Source organism: Mustelus asterias, chromosome 6, assembly GCF_964213995.1.
Source record: "Mustelus asterias chromosome 6, sMusAst1.hap1.1, whole genome shotgun sequence".
Taxonomy (NCBI): domain Eukaryota; kingdom Metazoa; phylum Chordata; class Chondrichthyes; order Carcharhiniformes; family Triakidae; genus Mustelus; species Mustelus asterias.
In genome coordinates this window covers 95,197,711-95,213,971 of record NC_135806.1, presented here as the reverse complement: position 1 = coordinate 95,213,971, position 16,261 = coordinate 95,197,711, and the positions used below count along the sequence as shown (strand labels likewise).

The 16,261-nt window shown below is 42.0% G+C and overlaps 1 protein-coding gene across 4 annotated transcripts in view; it reads right to left on the bottom strand.

The window, feature by feature from the left end:
• Positions 1-16,261, bottom strand: part of mctp1a (multiple C2 domains, transmembrane 1a) — a 599,923-nt gene that overhangs the window by 166,703 nt on the left and 416,959 nt on the right. For all 4 annotated transcript variants that reach the window (XM_078214774.1, XM_078214777.1, XM_078214776.1 and 1 more), the window contains one exon: positions 9,793-9,912. In XM_078214774.1, the coding sequence (XP_078070900.1) occupies positions 9,793-9,912 (120 nt within the window). The remainder of the gene's footprint in view (positions 1-9,792; positions 9,913-16,261) is intronic.

Below are 16,261 nucleotides of genomic sequence, written 5' to 3'. Positions count from 1 at the left end.
ACGTTGCTCCACTTCTCTAGCTTCCACCCTAAACACGTTAAAGAAGCCATCCCTTACGGACAAGCCCTCCGTGTACAAAGGATCTGCTCAAATGAGGAGGATAGCAACAGACACCTCCAGACGCTGAAAGATGTCCTCATAAGAACAGGATATGGCGCTCGACTCATCAATCGACAGTTCCGATGCGCCATAGCAAAAAACTGCACTGACCTCCTCAGAAGCCAAACACGGGACACAGTGGACAGAGTACCCTTCGTCGTCCAGTACTTCCCCGGAGCGGAGAAGCTACGACATCTTCTCCGGAGCCTTCAACATGTCATTGATGAAGACGAACATCTCGCCAAGGCCATCCCCACACCCCCACTTCTTGCCTTCAAACAACTGCACAACTTCAAACAGACTATAGTCCGCAGCAAACTACCCAGCCTTCAGGAGAACAGTGACCACAACACCACACAACCCTGCCACAGCAACTTCTGCAAGACGTGCCGGATCATCGGCACGGATGCCATCATCTCACGTGAGAACACCATCCACCAGGTACACAGTACATATTCTTGCAACTCGGCCAACGTTGTCTACCTGATACGCTGCAGGAAAGGATGTCCCAAGGCATGGTACATTGGGGAGACCATGCAGACGCTACGACAACAGATGAATGAACACTGCTTAACAATCACCAGGCAAAAGTGTTCTCGTCCTGTTGGGAAACACTTCAGCGGTCACGGGCATTCGGCCTCTGATCTTCAGGTAAGCGTTCTCCAAGGCAGCCTTCACGACACACGACAACACAGAGTCGCTGAGCAGAGACTGATAGCCAAGTTCCACACACATGAGGATGGCCTCAACCGGGATCTTGGGTTCATGTCACACTATCTGTAACCCCCATGACTTGCCTGGGCTTGGAAAATCTCACTAACTGTCCCGGCTGGAGACAATACACATCTCTTTAACCTGTGCTTAACGCTCTCTCCACTCACATTGTCTGTACCTTTAAGACTTGATTACCTGTAAAGACTCGCATTCCAACCATTATTTTGTAAATTGAGTTTGTGTCTTTATATGCCCTGTTTGTGAACAGAACTCCCACTTACCTGACAAAGGAGCAGCACTCTGAAAGCTAGTGGCCTTTGCTACCAAATAAACCTGTTGGACTTTAACCTGGTGTTGTGAGACTTCTTACTGTGTTTACCCCAGTCCAACGCCAGCATCTCCACATCACTGCAGCGGGACCAGAGGATCCCACCGGCGTGAACGGCCGCAAGATTCCAGCTAATAACTCTATGACAAGATCATTGGAAATCCATTACTGCAAACCAGAAGCTGTTACTCTGTGGGGCTGAAAATATTTTCCCGTGGTCTCCTCAGACTGAGAAAGGACAACTCCCAACAGCTTAAAAAGTAAAAGTAAAATGAACACTCTGAAACTTTTTTGTAACTCTAACAATTATTTCTCAAAGTTTCTTCAAGCTCCAAAGTATTTCTCCCAGTAGCAGGTGAAACCGACAACAAGTAAAGCTATTGATTAATTCATTTTAATTAACCTTGATATATTTGGGGAACAAGGTTTCTCCATATGGCAATGTAGTCAATGGACCATCTAGCAACATCAGTGAGTGTACATATACCTGGGATCTGAAAACAGTAATGGAAGCATGAGAGCAGCCACTACAAGGTCGGAACCCAGTAGAAATATACCCCACTCAGGAATATACCCCCAAAAATGCTGATACACATAAATTAATTCTACAAGTCATTAAAAAGCGTGGGCAAGTTCAAACAATTAGAAAGCTAATGTGAGAAGAAATTCAGAATCTTTGAAATCTGAGATAAAGATGTAAAAATATTGCTACAGCTTATGGAAGAGGCAGATGGGTGAAGGTTTATGTGGGACAGTTCCATGGAATGCATCTTGAGCATTAAGTTAATGGAGATATCGGGTTTAGTAATGAAGCCTGCAGAGAGCCTCGCTGCCCACCAAAAACTGCCCCATCAGAACAGAGCCAAAAATCAACCAGTATATCATTCGAAGGCTGATCAGCATTGACTAAATGGTTGCTGTCCAGTCATACTGCCATATAAAACTGACTTCTGTCCATCACTGTGTTTTACTACCTTTATAAGTAGCCGACACCAAATAAAATACACATCTTTCTAAAGGAATTAGGAACTCAGCACAAGGCAGTGATCAATTGTTGAGTAACTTGTACGCTCACTAGCAATCGAAGAAAAAAACATTTCCTTAAGTTCAGAAGTCAGCATACTATCCTTTCACACTTCCTTTCTCCTCCCAAAAGACTGCAAAGCTATTTTATTACTTCTATTATTTATTTTCCTGTAAGGTGGGAGATAATCACAAAAATGCCATCATGTGAACTTAAAGAGTTAACAAACAAAGCAAATTTAAAGATTACCCCAAACCTTGAATAAGTATACTTCCCCCATGTGGCAGTGCTACTCATATATGTGCTCAGTTAGCAGAAGGAAGGCTTTTTCAATAATCCACAATTTATTAATTTGAACAGACCGGAGATTGTAAATGTAAAACTAATCATCATTGCTTTACTGGCATACTTTGACATTTTTGTCTTGAAGTCTCATTAATTTCATGGCATACAAAAAATGTAAGGGAAATGTTAGCTGATCAATACTCTGCCTCTCTCGTGTGGCACTACAGTTCAAATCCCAGGGGGCCTTCAGAACAGAAATTAACTGTATAAAATATCAAATGTAAATGCTGAATAGTGTCACACTGATGAGAATACAACCTGCAAAGTCTCATTTAATGCAGACAAAAAAATGCTGGCGCAGCAAATTACCTGCAATCCCATAAAAAAAGGTTAAAAGTTGATCCTTTAAAATGATGTATTGACTTTTGCGTGTGAACTTCTGCTTAAAAAGTTTACAGCTCTTCTATTTACCAGACATTTAAGGTGATGGATAGTTGAAGAGGCAGAATATCTGCTGATTAGCCTATTCTGGAGACTTACAGTTCTTATTAAATGTCACAACATCCTCAAGGTAGGCAGATGTTGCTGTGCTCCAGCATTCCTCTTGCATCCTTAACATCTGGAATTAAGCTTTGGCACCATGGGTTATTCGGACTTTGGCAGACAAGGTGAAGGTCGTTAATGTATGTATGAACAGTTTGGCTTTTAGTGGGGCAGACAAGGTGAGGGGAAAAAGGTGGTGTTTGATCATTAAGGAATAGAAAGCATTCTGGCCAAGCCTTCCCAGTTTTTTTAAATGTGTCTAGCCTATCTATTCAGATGGCAGTGCAAGTGCCAGTGGCACACAAATGTAATTTTTTTCTCTGAGAATTGTGAAAAGAATGCTGCATTTTTTTTTTACTGCTCAGTGGTGCCAGTGTGTTTTGTGGAGCATTGCATACCTTGGGTATGAATGCAGCATTGTGCATTAAATTTGGCTGGTTTATCAACTGGTTCCAGTTCTACAAGGTATGGGAACACATCAGATAATTTATTTCATCCAGATCATCAAAAATGACTTGAACCTCCTTTGTAAACTCCCAGGGTTAAATTATCTTGAGGTGGAAATTTTAACTTAAAATGAACCTGATTTGCATTAATTCCAAAGATTCTTGCCTGCTTTCGACACTTGCTTCCACCACCTAATTTCAGTGAGTAGTTACAACCCATGGCAATTGGGATCCAACAGGAATGGGTCAGTAAGAAAACCGGCTTCATTTTAAAGACCCCCTTATCAATTCCTACCAGGTGAGGTGGGTTAATATTTACCACCCACCACACCATCTTTCTCTGTTGTTCTGTCTGTTAAAGCTACAAAAGAAACACCAGCAATTAATTTACTGTAGAATAACTCCTATGTAACTTTACAATTGCACCTCACTACAGTCAAGTTGTCCTTTTTGAAAATGCAGAAGCAAACATTGCTTACATGTGTGCAGTTGTCACACTATTATAACTCTGAATTATTTGGATGAATGTGCATTCCGTTCCTGTCAATATGTTTTGTGCCAAAACAAAGGCTACTGCTGAATTTTGGACTATTGCTTTTGTTAATGTGTTTGATTAATGCTTGGCTGCCTATATGAGAATAATGAAGATTAAAAGCGTTGTTACCAGCTAAAAAGCATGACCGATCTGCTAAAATGTGCTGCCTCAGACCTGTGTTTGTTTGGATTTCATAATCCATCCTTTCAAAATAACCTTCATTGCAGAAACATAGAATCATGTTTGGGGACCACGCAAACTGTCACAAACCTACAAATATAATCAGAAGTAGGAGTGGATTCTTTCTGCTGCTACAGTTATTCAACTTTTGCAACAGACACAGGTTTTATCCTCCCTTACCTGCTGGACTGTGACACACTTCCTGTGGGTACCTGGAGCGCTGTACAGCGGAACAGCTTCAATAAACATGACACGAGGGGATTTAGCTGGACCCTTGTTATATTAATGACACAGTATGAAGTAGGATAAATAATGAATGGGTAAACCTTTGAACTGCGATTATTTCTGTAAATAGAACTTTTCAGTAAACTTTCAACTTGTGACATCAAGCTATGAAGAAAATATGCATGAAAGTGATTTTGAATCAACTTCATTGTGTGAAGCTCAACATGACAAGTGATACAAAATTACAAGTATGTCTTCATTTATACGTCTTGAGAAATACAATTATATGTTCTATGTAAAGACATAAGAATACAACAAGACTGGTGAAAAGAATCAGTCTCAGATTTCAGGTACTGCTAATAAATCACTGATACTTTGTTTATATTGCGTTTGTACCCATTTAATGCACTTCAGATAATATGGGCGTACCTTTTTATTTGTATGGGCTGGGAAGCAGTTAAAGGTTGATCTTGAGGTTAACAGCCCAATCAATAACTTCAGGTAATGTGGTTGTGAATGGTTGTGATACCTTCGTCCGTCGGGAAACAGATACAAAAGTCTAAGGTCACGTACCAACCGAATCAAGAACAGCTTCTTCCCTGCTGCCGTCAGACTTTTGAATGGACCTACCTTGCATTAAGTTGATCTTTCTTTACACCCTAGCTATGACTGTAACACTACCTTCTTCACTCTCTCATTTCCTTCTCTATGAATGGTATGCTTTGTCTGTATGGCGTGCAAGAAACAATACTTTTCACTGTATGCTAATACATGTGACAATAATAAATCAAATCAAATCAATTTAGTATATGGGTGGTGGTCTGTCTTGGATGGCCACAGTCATAATTTGAGATGTTCTTCATGTTCCACTTATGGAGCAAGTGGCCAAATCTTCCCCCAAGTGGTTGAAGGTTGCCCAGGCTTTCTGTGGAAGACTGAAACGTGAGATTTTACCACTTGGATCAGTTAGCAGGTTACGGTTGACGATTTTCCAGTCAAACAGGAGGTGCAGTAAGAAGAGATTATTGATAGTTTGTAGGGTGTGTAATCTGTTCCGGTAGGAGCTATAGGATTTCAGACAAGTGTGGGGAATTTTTTGATGTCCTTTTTAAATGGCAATGCTTCATTAGCTGTTAGCCAGTGGTTCTTTTGAGGAGGATGATTTCCCTGTGGACCTCAGGAGGTTCAGTATGTGCTAGCATAGGAAGCAATTTGAGCTGAAGGGTCATCCTGACTCTAAATGTTGGCTCTATTCTCTCTCGATATGGAGATGCCGGCGTTGGACTGGGGTAAGCACAATAAGAAGTCTCACAACACCAGGTTAAAGTCCTGAAATAAATAAACCTGGTGAACTTTAACCTGGTGTTGTGAGACTTCGTACTCTATTCTCTTTCCACAGATGCTATCAGACCTGCTGAGATTTTCCAGCATTTTCTGTTTTTGTTTCAGGCTCCAGCATCCGCAGTATTTTGCCTTCTACTTGAGCTGGATTGGTCTCAGAAATAATCCGTATGACTTTGCAGGGATGGATATTGTTATGACTGGTCCCCTGGCAAGGACCCCCCCAATTTGTTTTGATTCTGGACGGATACCCACAAATTGTTTTCTTCCTGGATGAGGAGGGATGAACTGGTTCCCCTTCTTTATTCAACCCACTCAGTTGGTCGCAACAAGGTCAATTTAAGAAGGATTCTCTTCCCTCATGGATATCTTTTCCCATTCTAAACGTATTTATGTTTTAAAAAGAGCCAATTTAACTAGGCTTTCTTGAGTTAAAGAAAGAGTGAGTTTATTAGTTACTAAAATGCGATAAGAAAATAATAGAATGCAACATACATTCACACAGATTAAAAATCAGTAGTGAGTCCAAATATCAATGTTGGAAAAAATGTACAAATCAGTCTTTGGCTTGTCTGTGAGGAGTAGATGGTGGAATGTTGTGATGGTTAAGTTGGGTGATTCAGGTAGCTCTGCATTTAGCAGTTGATTAGTTGGTTTGCTAATTCTTGGTTCTGCAGGTTAGTTGACAGAAGTTATCCTGTTTCCTTTTTAAATGTGGCTTTGCTCGCTTGTGACTTGCTTCCAGCAATGAGAGAAAGACAGAGAGGAGGATGGCTACTGTATGTTCTTCAGTTGTGAACTTCACAACACACACTAGCACAGTAGAACTAGAACATAGAAACATAGAAACATAGAAACCCTACAGTGCAGAAGGAGGCCATTCGGCCCATCGAGTCTGCACCGACCACAATCCCACCCAGGCCCTACCCCCACATATTTACCCGCTAATCCACGCATCCCAGGACTCTAAGGGGCAATTTTTAACCTGGCCAATCAACCTAACCCGCACATCTTTGGACGTTAGATTTGCACACAGAGACCAGGGTTGTTGTGGGTTTTAACCCATTTTCTTGTGTGTTCCTGGAAGAGAAACAAACATGTCTCTCCCAGATCTGCTTTCTTTCAACTCACATGATGTCCACAGTCTGGGATATAACTCACAGGAGATGGTTTCGGAGATGATCTCTACAAGAGATTACAGTTCAGTTTTTGAATTGCATCACTTTCTTTGAAGTGTCTCTGCCTGGAAAAGGTGTGACATTCCATTCTCTCTGAACAAATTGGTTAAGTGTAATCCAGATCAAAATGGTTACTTTACAGTCTAAGGCAGTTTTTGCTTGTATTTGATTTGATTTATTATTGTCACATGTATTAACATACAGTGAAAAGTATTGTTTCTTGTGCAGTACACAGGCAAAACATACCGTTCACAGAGAAGGAAATGAGAACGTGCAGAAGGTAGTGTTACAGTCATAGCTAGGGTGTAGAGAAATATCAACTTAATGCAAGGTAAGTCCATTGAAAAGTCAAACAGCAACAGGGCAGAAACTGTTCTTGAGTCGGTTGGTACGTGACCTCAGAATTTTGTATCTTTTTCCCGAAGGAGGAAGAGAAAATGTCCGTGGTGCGTGGGGTCCTTAATTATGCTGGCTGCTTTGCCGAGGCAGCGGGAAGTCAATGGATGGAAGGCTTGTTTGCGTGATGGATTGGGCTACATTCACGACCTTTTGTAGTTCCTTGCGGTCTTGGGAAGAGCAGGAGCCATACCAAGCTGTGATACAACCAGAAAGAATGCTTTCTATGGTGCATCTGTAAAAGTTGGTGAGAGTCGCAGCTGACATGCCAAATTTTCTTAGTCTTCTGAGAAAGTAGAGGCGTTAGTGGGCTTTCTTAACTATAGTGTCGGCATGGGGGGACCAGGACAGGTTGCTGGTGACCTGGACACCTGAAAACTTGACGCTCTCGACCCTTTCTACTTTGTCCCCATTGATGTAGATAGGGGTATGTTCTCCTTTACGCGTCCTGAAGTCGATGACAATCTCCTTCGTTTTGTTGACATTGAAGGAGAGATTATTGTTGCTGCACCAGTTCACCAGATTCTCTATCTCATTCCTGTACTCTGTCTCGTCATTGTTTGAGATCCGACCCACTACGGTGGTGTCGTCAGCAAACTTGAAAATTGAATTGGAGGAGAATTTGGATGCACAGTCATAGGTGTATAAGGAGCATAGTAGGGGGCTGAGAACACAGCCTTGTGGGATAGTGGTGTTGAGGATGATCGTGGAGGAGGTGTTGTTGCCTATCCTTATTGATTGTGCTCTGTGAGTTAGGAAGTTCAGGATCCAGTTGCAGAGGGAGGTGCCGAGGCCCAGGCCGTGGAGTTTGGAGATGAGTTTCGTGGGAATAATAGTGTTGAAGGCTGAGCTATAGTCAATAAATAGGTGTCCTTGTTATCTAGGTGTTCCAGGCTTGAGTGCAGGGCCAGGGAAATGGTGCCTGCTGTGGACCTGTTGCAGCGGTAAGCAAACTGTAGTGGATCCAGGTAGTCCAGGAGGCTGGAATTGATTCGTGTCATGACTAACCTTTCGAAGTACTTCATAATGATGGATGTCAGAGCCACCAGCCGATAGTCATTCAGGCACGCTGCTTAGTTTTTCTTAGGTACCGGGATGATGATCATCTTCTTGAAGCAGATAGGGACCTCAGATTGTTGTAAAGAGAGGTTGAAGATGTCTGTGAATATCCCCACCAACTGATCCATGCAGGTTCTGAGTGCAAGTTCGTTCTTATTCTTTTGTATATAAGTGTATGTTCTTTTCTAAAAGATGCGTCTTACTTAAAAGTTCAGTATGTCCATAAATAACTTAGGGTTATGATCCGTAGTCATGACAATATCTATCATGTCTGTGTGGTGGCTGCTGAGCCAAGTTGAGCAGCAGTATTGTACTCTGCGGTTAGATAGACTAGGGCAAGTAAAGCTGCGTGTAGTGGGTTGGCTCTGATTCCCTAGGTGGTACCTGTTAGTTTCCTATTTAGGAGTTGATGTAAGTTGAGAAATACTAATCACCACCCCCACCATCTGGTGGGAGCTAGTTAAAATGAGAGCAGTGAATTAGCCTCTAATTCACTGTCTTCCCACCTTGTCCCAATGTCAACCAGTTCCTTGGAGCAGGTGAGCAGTATATCTGCAGTAAGATATTGGGGTCCATCTCTAAATATGCAGGCTAAGTTCTGAGGATGTCATAAGGACCCAATCAGTAACTTTAGACAGAGGCCTACTCAGAAGAGCAGTTGTGGTTACCGCATCAGGCCAAACCTCCCAGGGATTGGACAGTGGATCAGTGGAGATACAGACAGGCAAGTCAAGTGTCTCACAAGGAAGCATTGGAATTTCTTGACTCCAGACACCCCCCCCCCCCCCCCCCCCCACCCCACCCTTGGCTCAACCTTGTCCAGAGCTCCACCCATTCCATGGTGGTCGCCATGGCTTCCTGTCTTGAAATCCCTATTTCCGACACTGGCCAAGAACTAGATCTAGCTGGGCTTGGCTAGGTGGTGGAGAAAATTTATGGAATTAACGTGACAGTTCTTAGAGTTGGTGGCATTTCAACCTCTCAGTTACATCTACATATATTGGCCATAACAGGGCTTACACATAGCAAACAGGCCCAATTAAAATCAAGACAGAACTACTATCAAGCAATTGAAAATTACATTTGAATTCAAGATATCACCAGCTGGGTAAGAGATTGTACCAAAAGCATTTTGTACTGAAAGTATTCCCTGTCTTCACCTTCAATTAACATCTATGATCCTTACCCTTATGTAAACAAATTTATTGCCCCACTCAGTGAAGGTTATTTCTTAATATACTTACTATGATGTCATACTGTTCCTAGGTAAGCCTGACATAAATATGTTACTTCACTGAATTTAATTGCAAGCATTGTTAAAACCTTTTCTGTACAAATCAGACATTGTTTTAATCAGCGGGTATGACTGTGCATTTCATTCACCGCACTTACAATCCATCAACATGGCTCTGTTGATCTTGCCTATGGATTGTACATACCAAGAAAGCAGTGAGGCTCCTCTGTGGTGATTCCCATTCAAAGCAGCTGTTAATGTAGCGACCGGTATTAACCAGTACCATGATGCAGCGTCTCACACGATAGTAGTTTTTCTGGAGGATCTGGAAAGAATAAGATGAATAAGGATGAGTGTTAATATTCCTTACCTACTATTTGATACAAAGAAGCAAATAACAAAAATAAGATCAAATAAGTTATCTTCAAAGTGGTGGAGAGATATTTGTACCTTCAAAAGCTTTTGAAGGAAACAAATTCTACCCAACCATCCTGACAACACAAAATCCCATTCCCCAATGAGGGAATCCATCATGAAATAAACCAATAATATGTATCATAATCTGGGCGGCACAGTGGTTAGCACTGCTGCCTCACAGCGCCAGAGACCAGGGTTCGATTCTCAGCTTGGATCACTGTGTGGAGTTTGCATGTTCTCTCTGTGTCTGCATGGGTTTCCTCCGGGTGCTCCAGTTTCCTCCCAGTCTGAAAGATATGCTGGTAATATAGCAGAGTGAGAGCATATCCTCATAAATTACTGATCAAAATGTTATTTAAACAAGAAGAAAGCAAAAAACAAGATGGGCTGGACTGGAAAGATTGAAATCAGAATAAATTGATGCATATTGATCAAACATTGATTCAAACATGAATTCATAAATCACTGAATTTCTGAGAAAAGCAAAATCATTTTTGAGTCATACTTCAGATAAGAATAGTCCATAAAGGTTATTTTAAAATGCATCAGGTACTTTTCAAATTTGGCTCCTTTGGATGAATTTGGACATTGGCAATCAAGTTTTCAAAACTACCTCTGATCTTCATTTGCTGAATGTTATTCCAGTCTTGAATGTTATTAATATTTATGAATAAAATCATAAAGGTTGAGGCAGCAGCGTAAAGAAGCAGGCTGCCTCCTTAATGGGATGGTGGTCCCAGCAATGACCTCTTAATTGGCTGCCGCCAGTAACATTGCTGCCGTGGTCCAAGCCAGGACTGGGATCTGCATTTTGTCCTAAGGTCTGGACGCTTGATATGCCCATAAACTCCTGATCAATACATAGATTATGACCCAATATGGAGGAGGAAGTAATTGCCCGAGGACAAAAACGTTTCATCAACCCAAGTTGATATAGGTGTACCATATACTTTTGTCTAAAGACACAAACAAGAGGATTTAAATTAGATACATGTTATACACTTACAATTTATATGGCATGATCATTAGCAGTGTAAGATATGCAAATGATCTTTAACTGGAAAAAGTCATTAATTATCTCAAATATTCCTAATAAGAGTTAACATGTCTTGAAAACATGCAAGTCAGATCCCTGAGAAGCAGACCGGATCCCTGTGAAGCCGCCACTCTGCGGGCGATCCCTCCTCCCCACCGGAGGAACGAATCCCTCCTCTCCGGAGTGGACGTGCGGCCATGCCATCCCACAAAACCTTCAGGATGAAGTGATTCCTCGCTAAGAAGATGAAGCAGAATCGGCCGATTCCACAGTGGATCCGCATGAAAACCGGCAACAAGATCAGTACAAGTCCAAGAGAAGACACTGGAGAAGGACCAAGCTGGGCCTGTAAAGGATACACCATCACTGGTACACTACCAGCCACAGATTACTCTTCCCTGCAGGGGCAAGAGAGCGGGAGAGATGGAATTGCAAAGATACGAGAGAGTATGAGAAGAGGCAGGCAGCTAACATTAAAGATAATTCCAAAGTCTTTTATCGGTATATAAGTAGTAAAAGGGTGGTAACTTTGATTTTATTTATTGTCAGATGTAAAAAGTATTGTTTCTTGCGCGCTATATAGACAAAGCATACTGTTCATAGAGTAGGGGAGAAGAAAAGGAGAGGTTGCAGAATGTAGTGTTACAGTCATAGCTAGGCTGTAGAGAAAGATCAATGTAATATGAGGTAGGTCCATTCAAAAGTCTGATGGCAGCAGGGAAGAAGCTGTTCTTGATTCGGTTGGTACGTGATCTCAGACTTTTGTATCTTTTTCCAGATGGAAGATGGTGGAAGAGAGAATGTCCAGGGTGTGTGGGGTCCTTGATTATGCTGGTTGCTTTTCCGCGGCAGCGGTCAGTGTAGACAGAGTCAATGGATGGGAGGATGGTTTGCGTGATGGACTGGGCTACATTCAAAACACTTTGTAGCTTTTTATGATCTTGGTCAGCGCAGGAGCCATACCAAGCTGTGATACATCTGGAAAGGATGCTTTCTATGGTGTATCTGTAAAAATTGGTGAGAGTTGTAGCTGACATGCCAAATTTCCTTAGCTTCCCAGAAAGTAGAGGTATTGGTGGGCTTCCTTAACTATAGCATCAGCGTGGAGGGACCAGGACAGGTTGTTGGTGATCTGGACACCTAGAAACCTGAAGCTCTTGACCATTTCCACTTCATCCCCATTGATGTAGACAAGGGCATGTCCTCCATTACGCGTCCTGAAGTTGATGACTATCTCTTTCGTTTTGCTGATATTGAGGGAGAGATTATTGTCATCGCACCAGTTCACCAGATTCTCTATCTCTTTCCTATACTCCATCTCAGCATTGTTTGAGATCCAATCCATAATGGTGGTGTCATCAGTAAACTTGAAAATCAAATTGGAGGGGAATTTGGCCACACAGTCATAAGTGTATAATTATAAGTGTATAAACCCTCTGGCTCTTGATGTACAAGGTACAATTTCAAAATTTGCAGATAATACAAAACTTGGAAGCACTGTGGACCATGAGGGTGGAGTAGAACTCGCAAGTTCACCCTCTCGTCCTCACCCCAGAACCTGGACAGTGAGTAAGGAAGGATCAATCAAAACAGGGTGAAGAATAATGGGACTCCTCATGTCTTAGGCCACTTTGATTACTGTGAAGGCTCATTAGGAACCCTACAAATACTCATCAGGTGTGTCTCTGGATAGCAAGTCTACAATTGGCAGAACAGGCGGAGGAATATGTGTCCTCTGGGATATTTCAACAGCTGTTCTGGTGGATGAAAAGCTGTATCAGAACCAAACTTTGAATCATTTTGGTTTCCTTGCCTTTTGGATCAGGTTTTACTCTGTCAGGATTCATGGAATGCAGTGTCCAATGATATCTCTATGCTAAAAAATATCATGTACTAGTGTCTTTCTTTCAGAACGCATATCTAAGCCCTTCCGCAACCAGCAAATGGTAATGGGAGCAGGATTGTGTTGTGTGAAAGCTTCTAGTCATGATTTGATATGGAGGCGGCAGTTAAAGATGAACATCTAGCACATGGATGAGGCAGGGGTGCCTTTTGGCAGCTGTAACTGTGATTGAGCAGCTCCCTTCAGGGGAGCTCAACCCTTATTTGGGAGGAGGCTAGAAAAGGGCCTTAAACATAGCCTGCCTCACCTCTCCTGACTAAATAGCCACATTCAGAAGAATTACCTTTTGTGGTAGAAACATATAAAAGGCACAAGTGGTAAAGTTTGGGATTTTGGACATCAGAACCCTCATAGACATACCCACGAGTGAATGCCCAGAGGGTCACACGGCATTTGTTACCTGAGAACTCCAGTGATATGACATTAAAACACCACTTTGAGTGAGACCCAGTGAGCTAGAGAGCTATATTTTCTTCTAAAAAGGAAATCAGTAGAAGAACTTAAGAGTTTACGGAGCTCCATTTGCCATCAAGAACAAAGTGGCAAACCAGATTCATGAGTTCTCTCTTGGAAGAAGTGAGTGCCTCATCACTCTTTACCTCAAACTGATGAGGAGTCACTTCACCACCATGGACGTCGATGACTAAACCAAGGAAGATTTCCATGCCAAACTTGACCAAGTTCTCTGTGGAGTTCCGAAGGAGGACAGGCTTATTTGTTTCAGAGACTTCAACGTCAAAGTTGGAAAAGATGCCAATCTCTGGAATGGAACTACTGGCAGGGAAAGAATTAGAAATATCAACTTCATTGGCAGTCTTTACCTTACTAAATATGCAGAACATGGGTATCATCACCAATACGTTTTACTGCCAGAAGAACAAGTACACAATGTCATGGCAACACCCTTGGTCCAAGCACTGGCATCTAATCGATTATATTGTCTTCTGTGTCAGGAATTGCAAAGATGTCCACACTACCAGAGCAATGATAGGGACTGATGACTGCTGGACTGATCACAACATATTTGTTCAATTATGCCCATCAAACTGGTTTCCAATTGATGGGTGCAACAGAAGATATGTCCATGAAGCTCTGGAGCATCCAATCCAAAGAGACTGATTCCCACAATGCCTTAGGGAAAAACTGTCAAACTTCAATCAAGAACAGAAGAAGAGTATCCACAGTGCTTGGGGTGTCCTTAAGTTCAATAACATCAATGCCTGCAAAGAGACACTTAAGAAACATCAGGATTAGTTTGATGAAAATGATCTGGATATCAATGAACTGATTGATCACAAATGGAAGACCTGGCAGAATGACCCAAATTCAAAGCAAAAGAAACTGCCTTACAAACAAGCAAAGGCCGAGGTATGAAAGTGCACCCATGTCATGAATAACATGCGGTGGACAGACAAGGTGAAAGAAAGGGACTTGAATAAAATCTCCTGCGGCTTCTTCACTGTCACAAAGACCATTTATGGCCCAATTACTCAGGGACCAGCTCCCCTGTGGCCTAAGGATGGGGGAGATCTGATCAAGGAAAGGCTGTTAACACCTGTTGGAAAGAACATTTTGAAAACGTTTTCAACTAAGAAACAATTGTTGAAGAGGATGTATTCACTTCCATTCCACAATACACAGATGGAAATGAGCTCTGAGATTCACCCCCTTTGGAGGTGATGAAAAATATTGCACAAATGAACACCAATGCAGCAGTAAATGATGGAATCCCCACTGAAATGTTTAAGGACGGAGGAGAGGAACTAACATTATACTTCCATGCCTTCATCCTACAGATCTGGAATGAAGAGGAAGTCCTCAATGATTTCAAGGACACCATAATTGTGAAAATCTTTAAGAAAGGAGATCAATCCAACTGTGGAAATTACAGAGACATCTTCCTGTTTTCCACTGCAAGATCATTACAAGAACCCTTCTGAATCAACTTATTACACTTGAAGAGCTATTCCCAGAAAGTAGAGTTTATTTATTAGTCCTAAGTAGGCTGACATTCACACTGTAATGAAGTTACTGTGAAATTCCCCTAGTCGCCACACTCCAGCACCCGTTTGGGTACACTGAGGGGAAGTTTAGCATGGTCAATCCAACCTAACCTGCACATCTTTGGACTGTGGGAGGAAACCGGAGCACCCGGAGGAAACCCACGCAGACACGGAGAATATGCAAACTCCACACAGACAGTGACCCAAGCTGGGAATCGAACCTGGGTCCCTGGCACTGTGAGGCAGCAGTGCTAACCACTGTGCCACCAGGCTGCCCTGTAGAGATTCGTATGGAGAACTGTGTCGCCATTGAGAATCTCAAATTGAGTTTCGGCCATCAAGATGATTTTTCCAGCTTGCCAATGACAAGAAGAATGTCAAACATGATTAACCTCTCGACATAACATCCTTTGACTTGGCAAAAATGTTTGACTACATAAATTGAGAAGCATTCAGGAAGATTCTGCTCTAACTTTTTTTTGATTTTCCTAGCTGCCATACTCCAGCTGACGAAAGATAAACTCCCTGCCAGAGTGCAGCTCATTATCAAATGGAGGATGAACTATTTATTTTCAGACAATTCCGATCAAAAGCTAAGACCATCCTGATCTCGAGCTCCAATACACTGATGACACTGTAGTAAGTGTTGTGTCAGAAACAGATCTCCAGAGAATAATTGATGTATTTACTGAGACATTTGAGAAGATGGCACTTAAACTCAACATTTATAAAACTAGCATCTTCCATCAGCAAGCTCCAAATACATAGCCCCAAGCCCATTGATTAGAATTCATGATAGTGTCTGGAAAATATAGAACACTTACAGTGCCTTGGAAGTTATCTTTCACAGAATGCACTCTGGCAGGGAGTTTATCTCTAGTCAGCTGGAGTATGGCAGCTAGGAAAATCAAAAAGTTGTCAATGACCTTTTGAAGTTCGACACCATTATTGGCTATCCCTCACTCATGAGGATGATTTTTTTTCACGAGTCTGAAGTTGGCTGATAACGCCAATTCAGGATCTGCGAACAAGTATCAGATGAAAGTTAATGCAGAGAAATGTGAAGTGATTTATTTTCATAGGAACATTACAGAGGGGTAACATAAAATAAATGGTAAAATTTTAAAGGGGGTGCAAGAGCAGAGGACCTGGATGTATGTATAAATCACTGAAGATGGCAGGACAGGTTGAGAGCGTGGTTAATAAAGCATATAGCATCCTGGGCTTTATCAACGGAGGCACAGAGTACCAAAGTAAGGAGGTTATGTTAAAACTGTATAACATACTTATTAGGCTTCAGCTGGAGTATTGCATC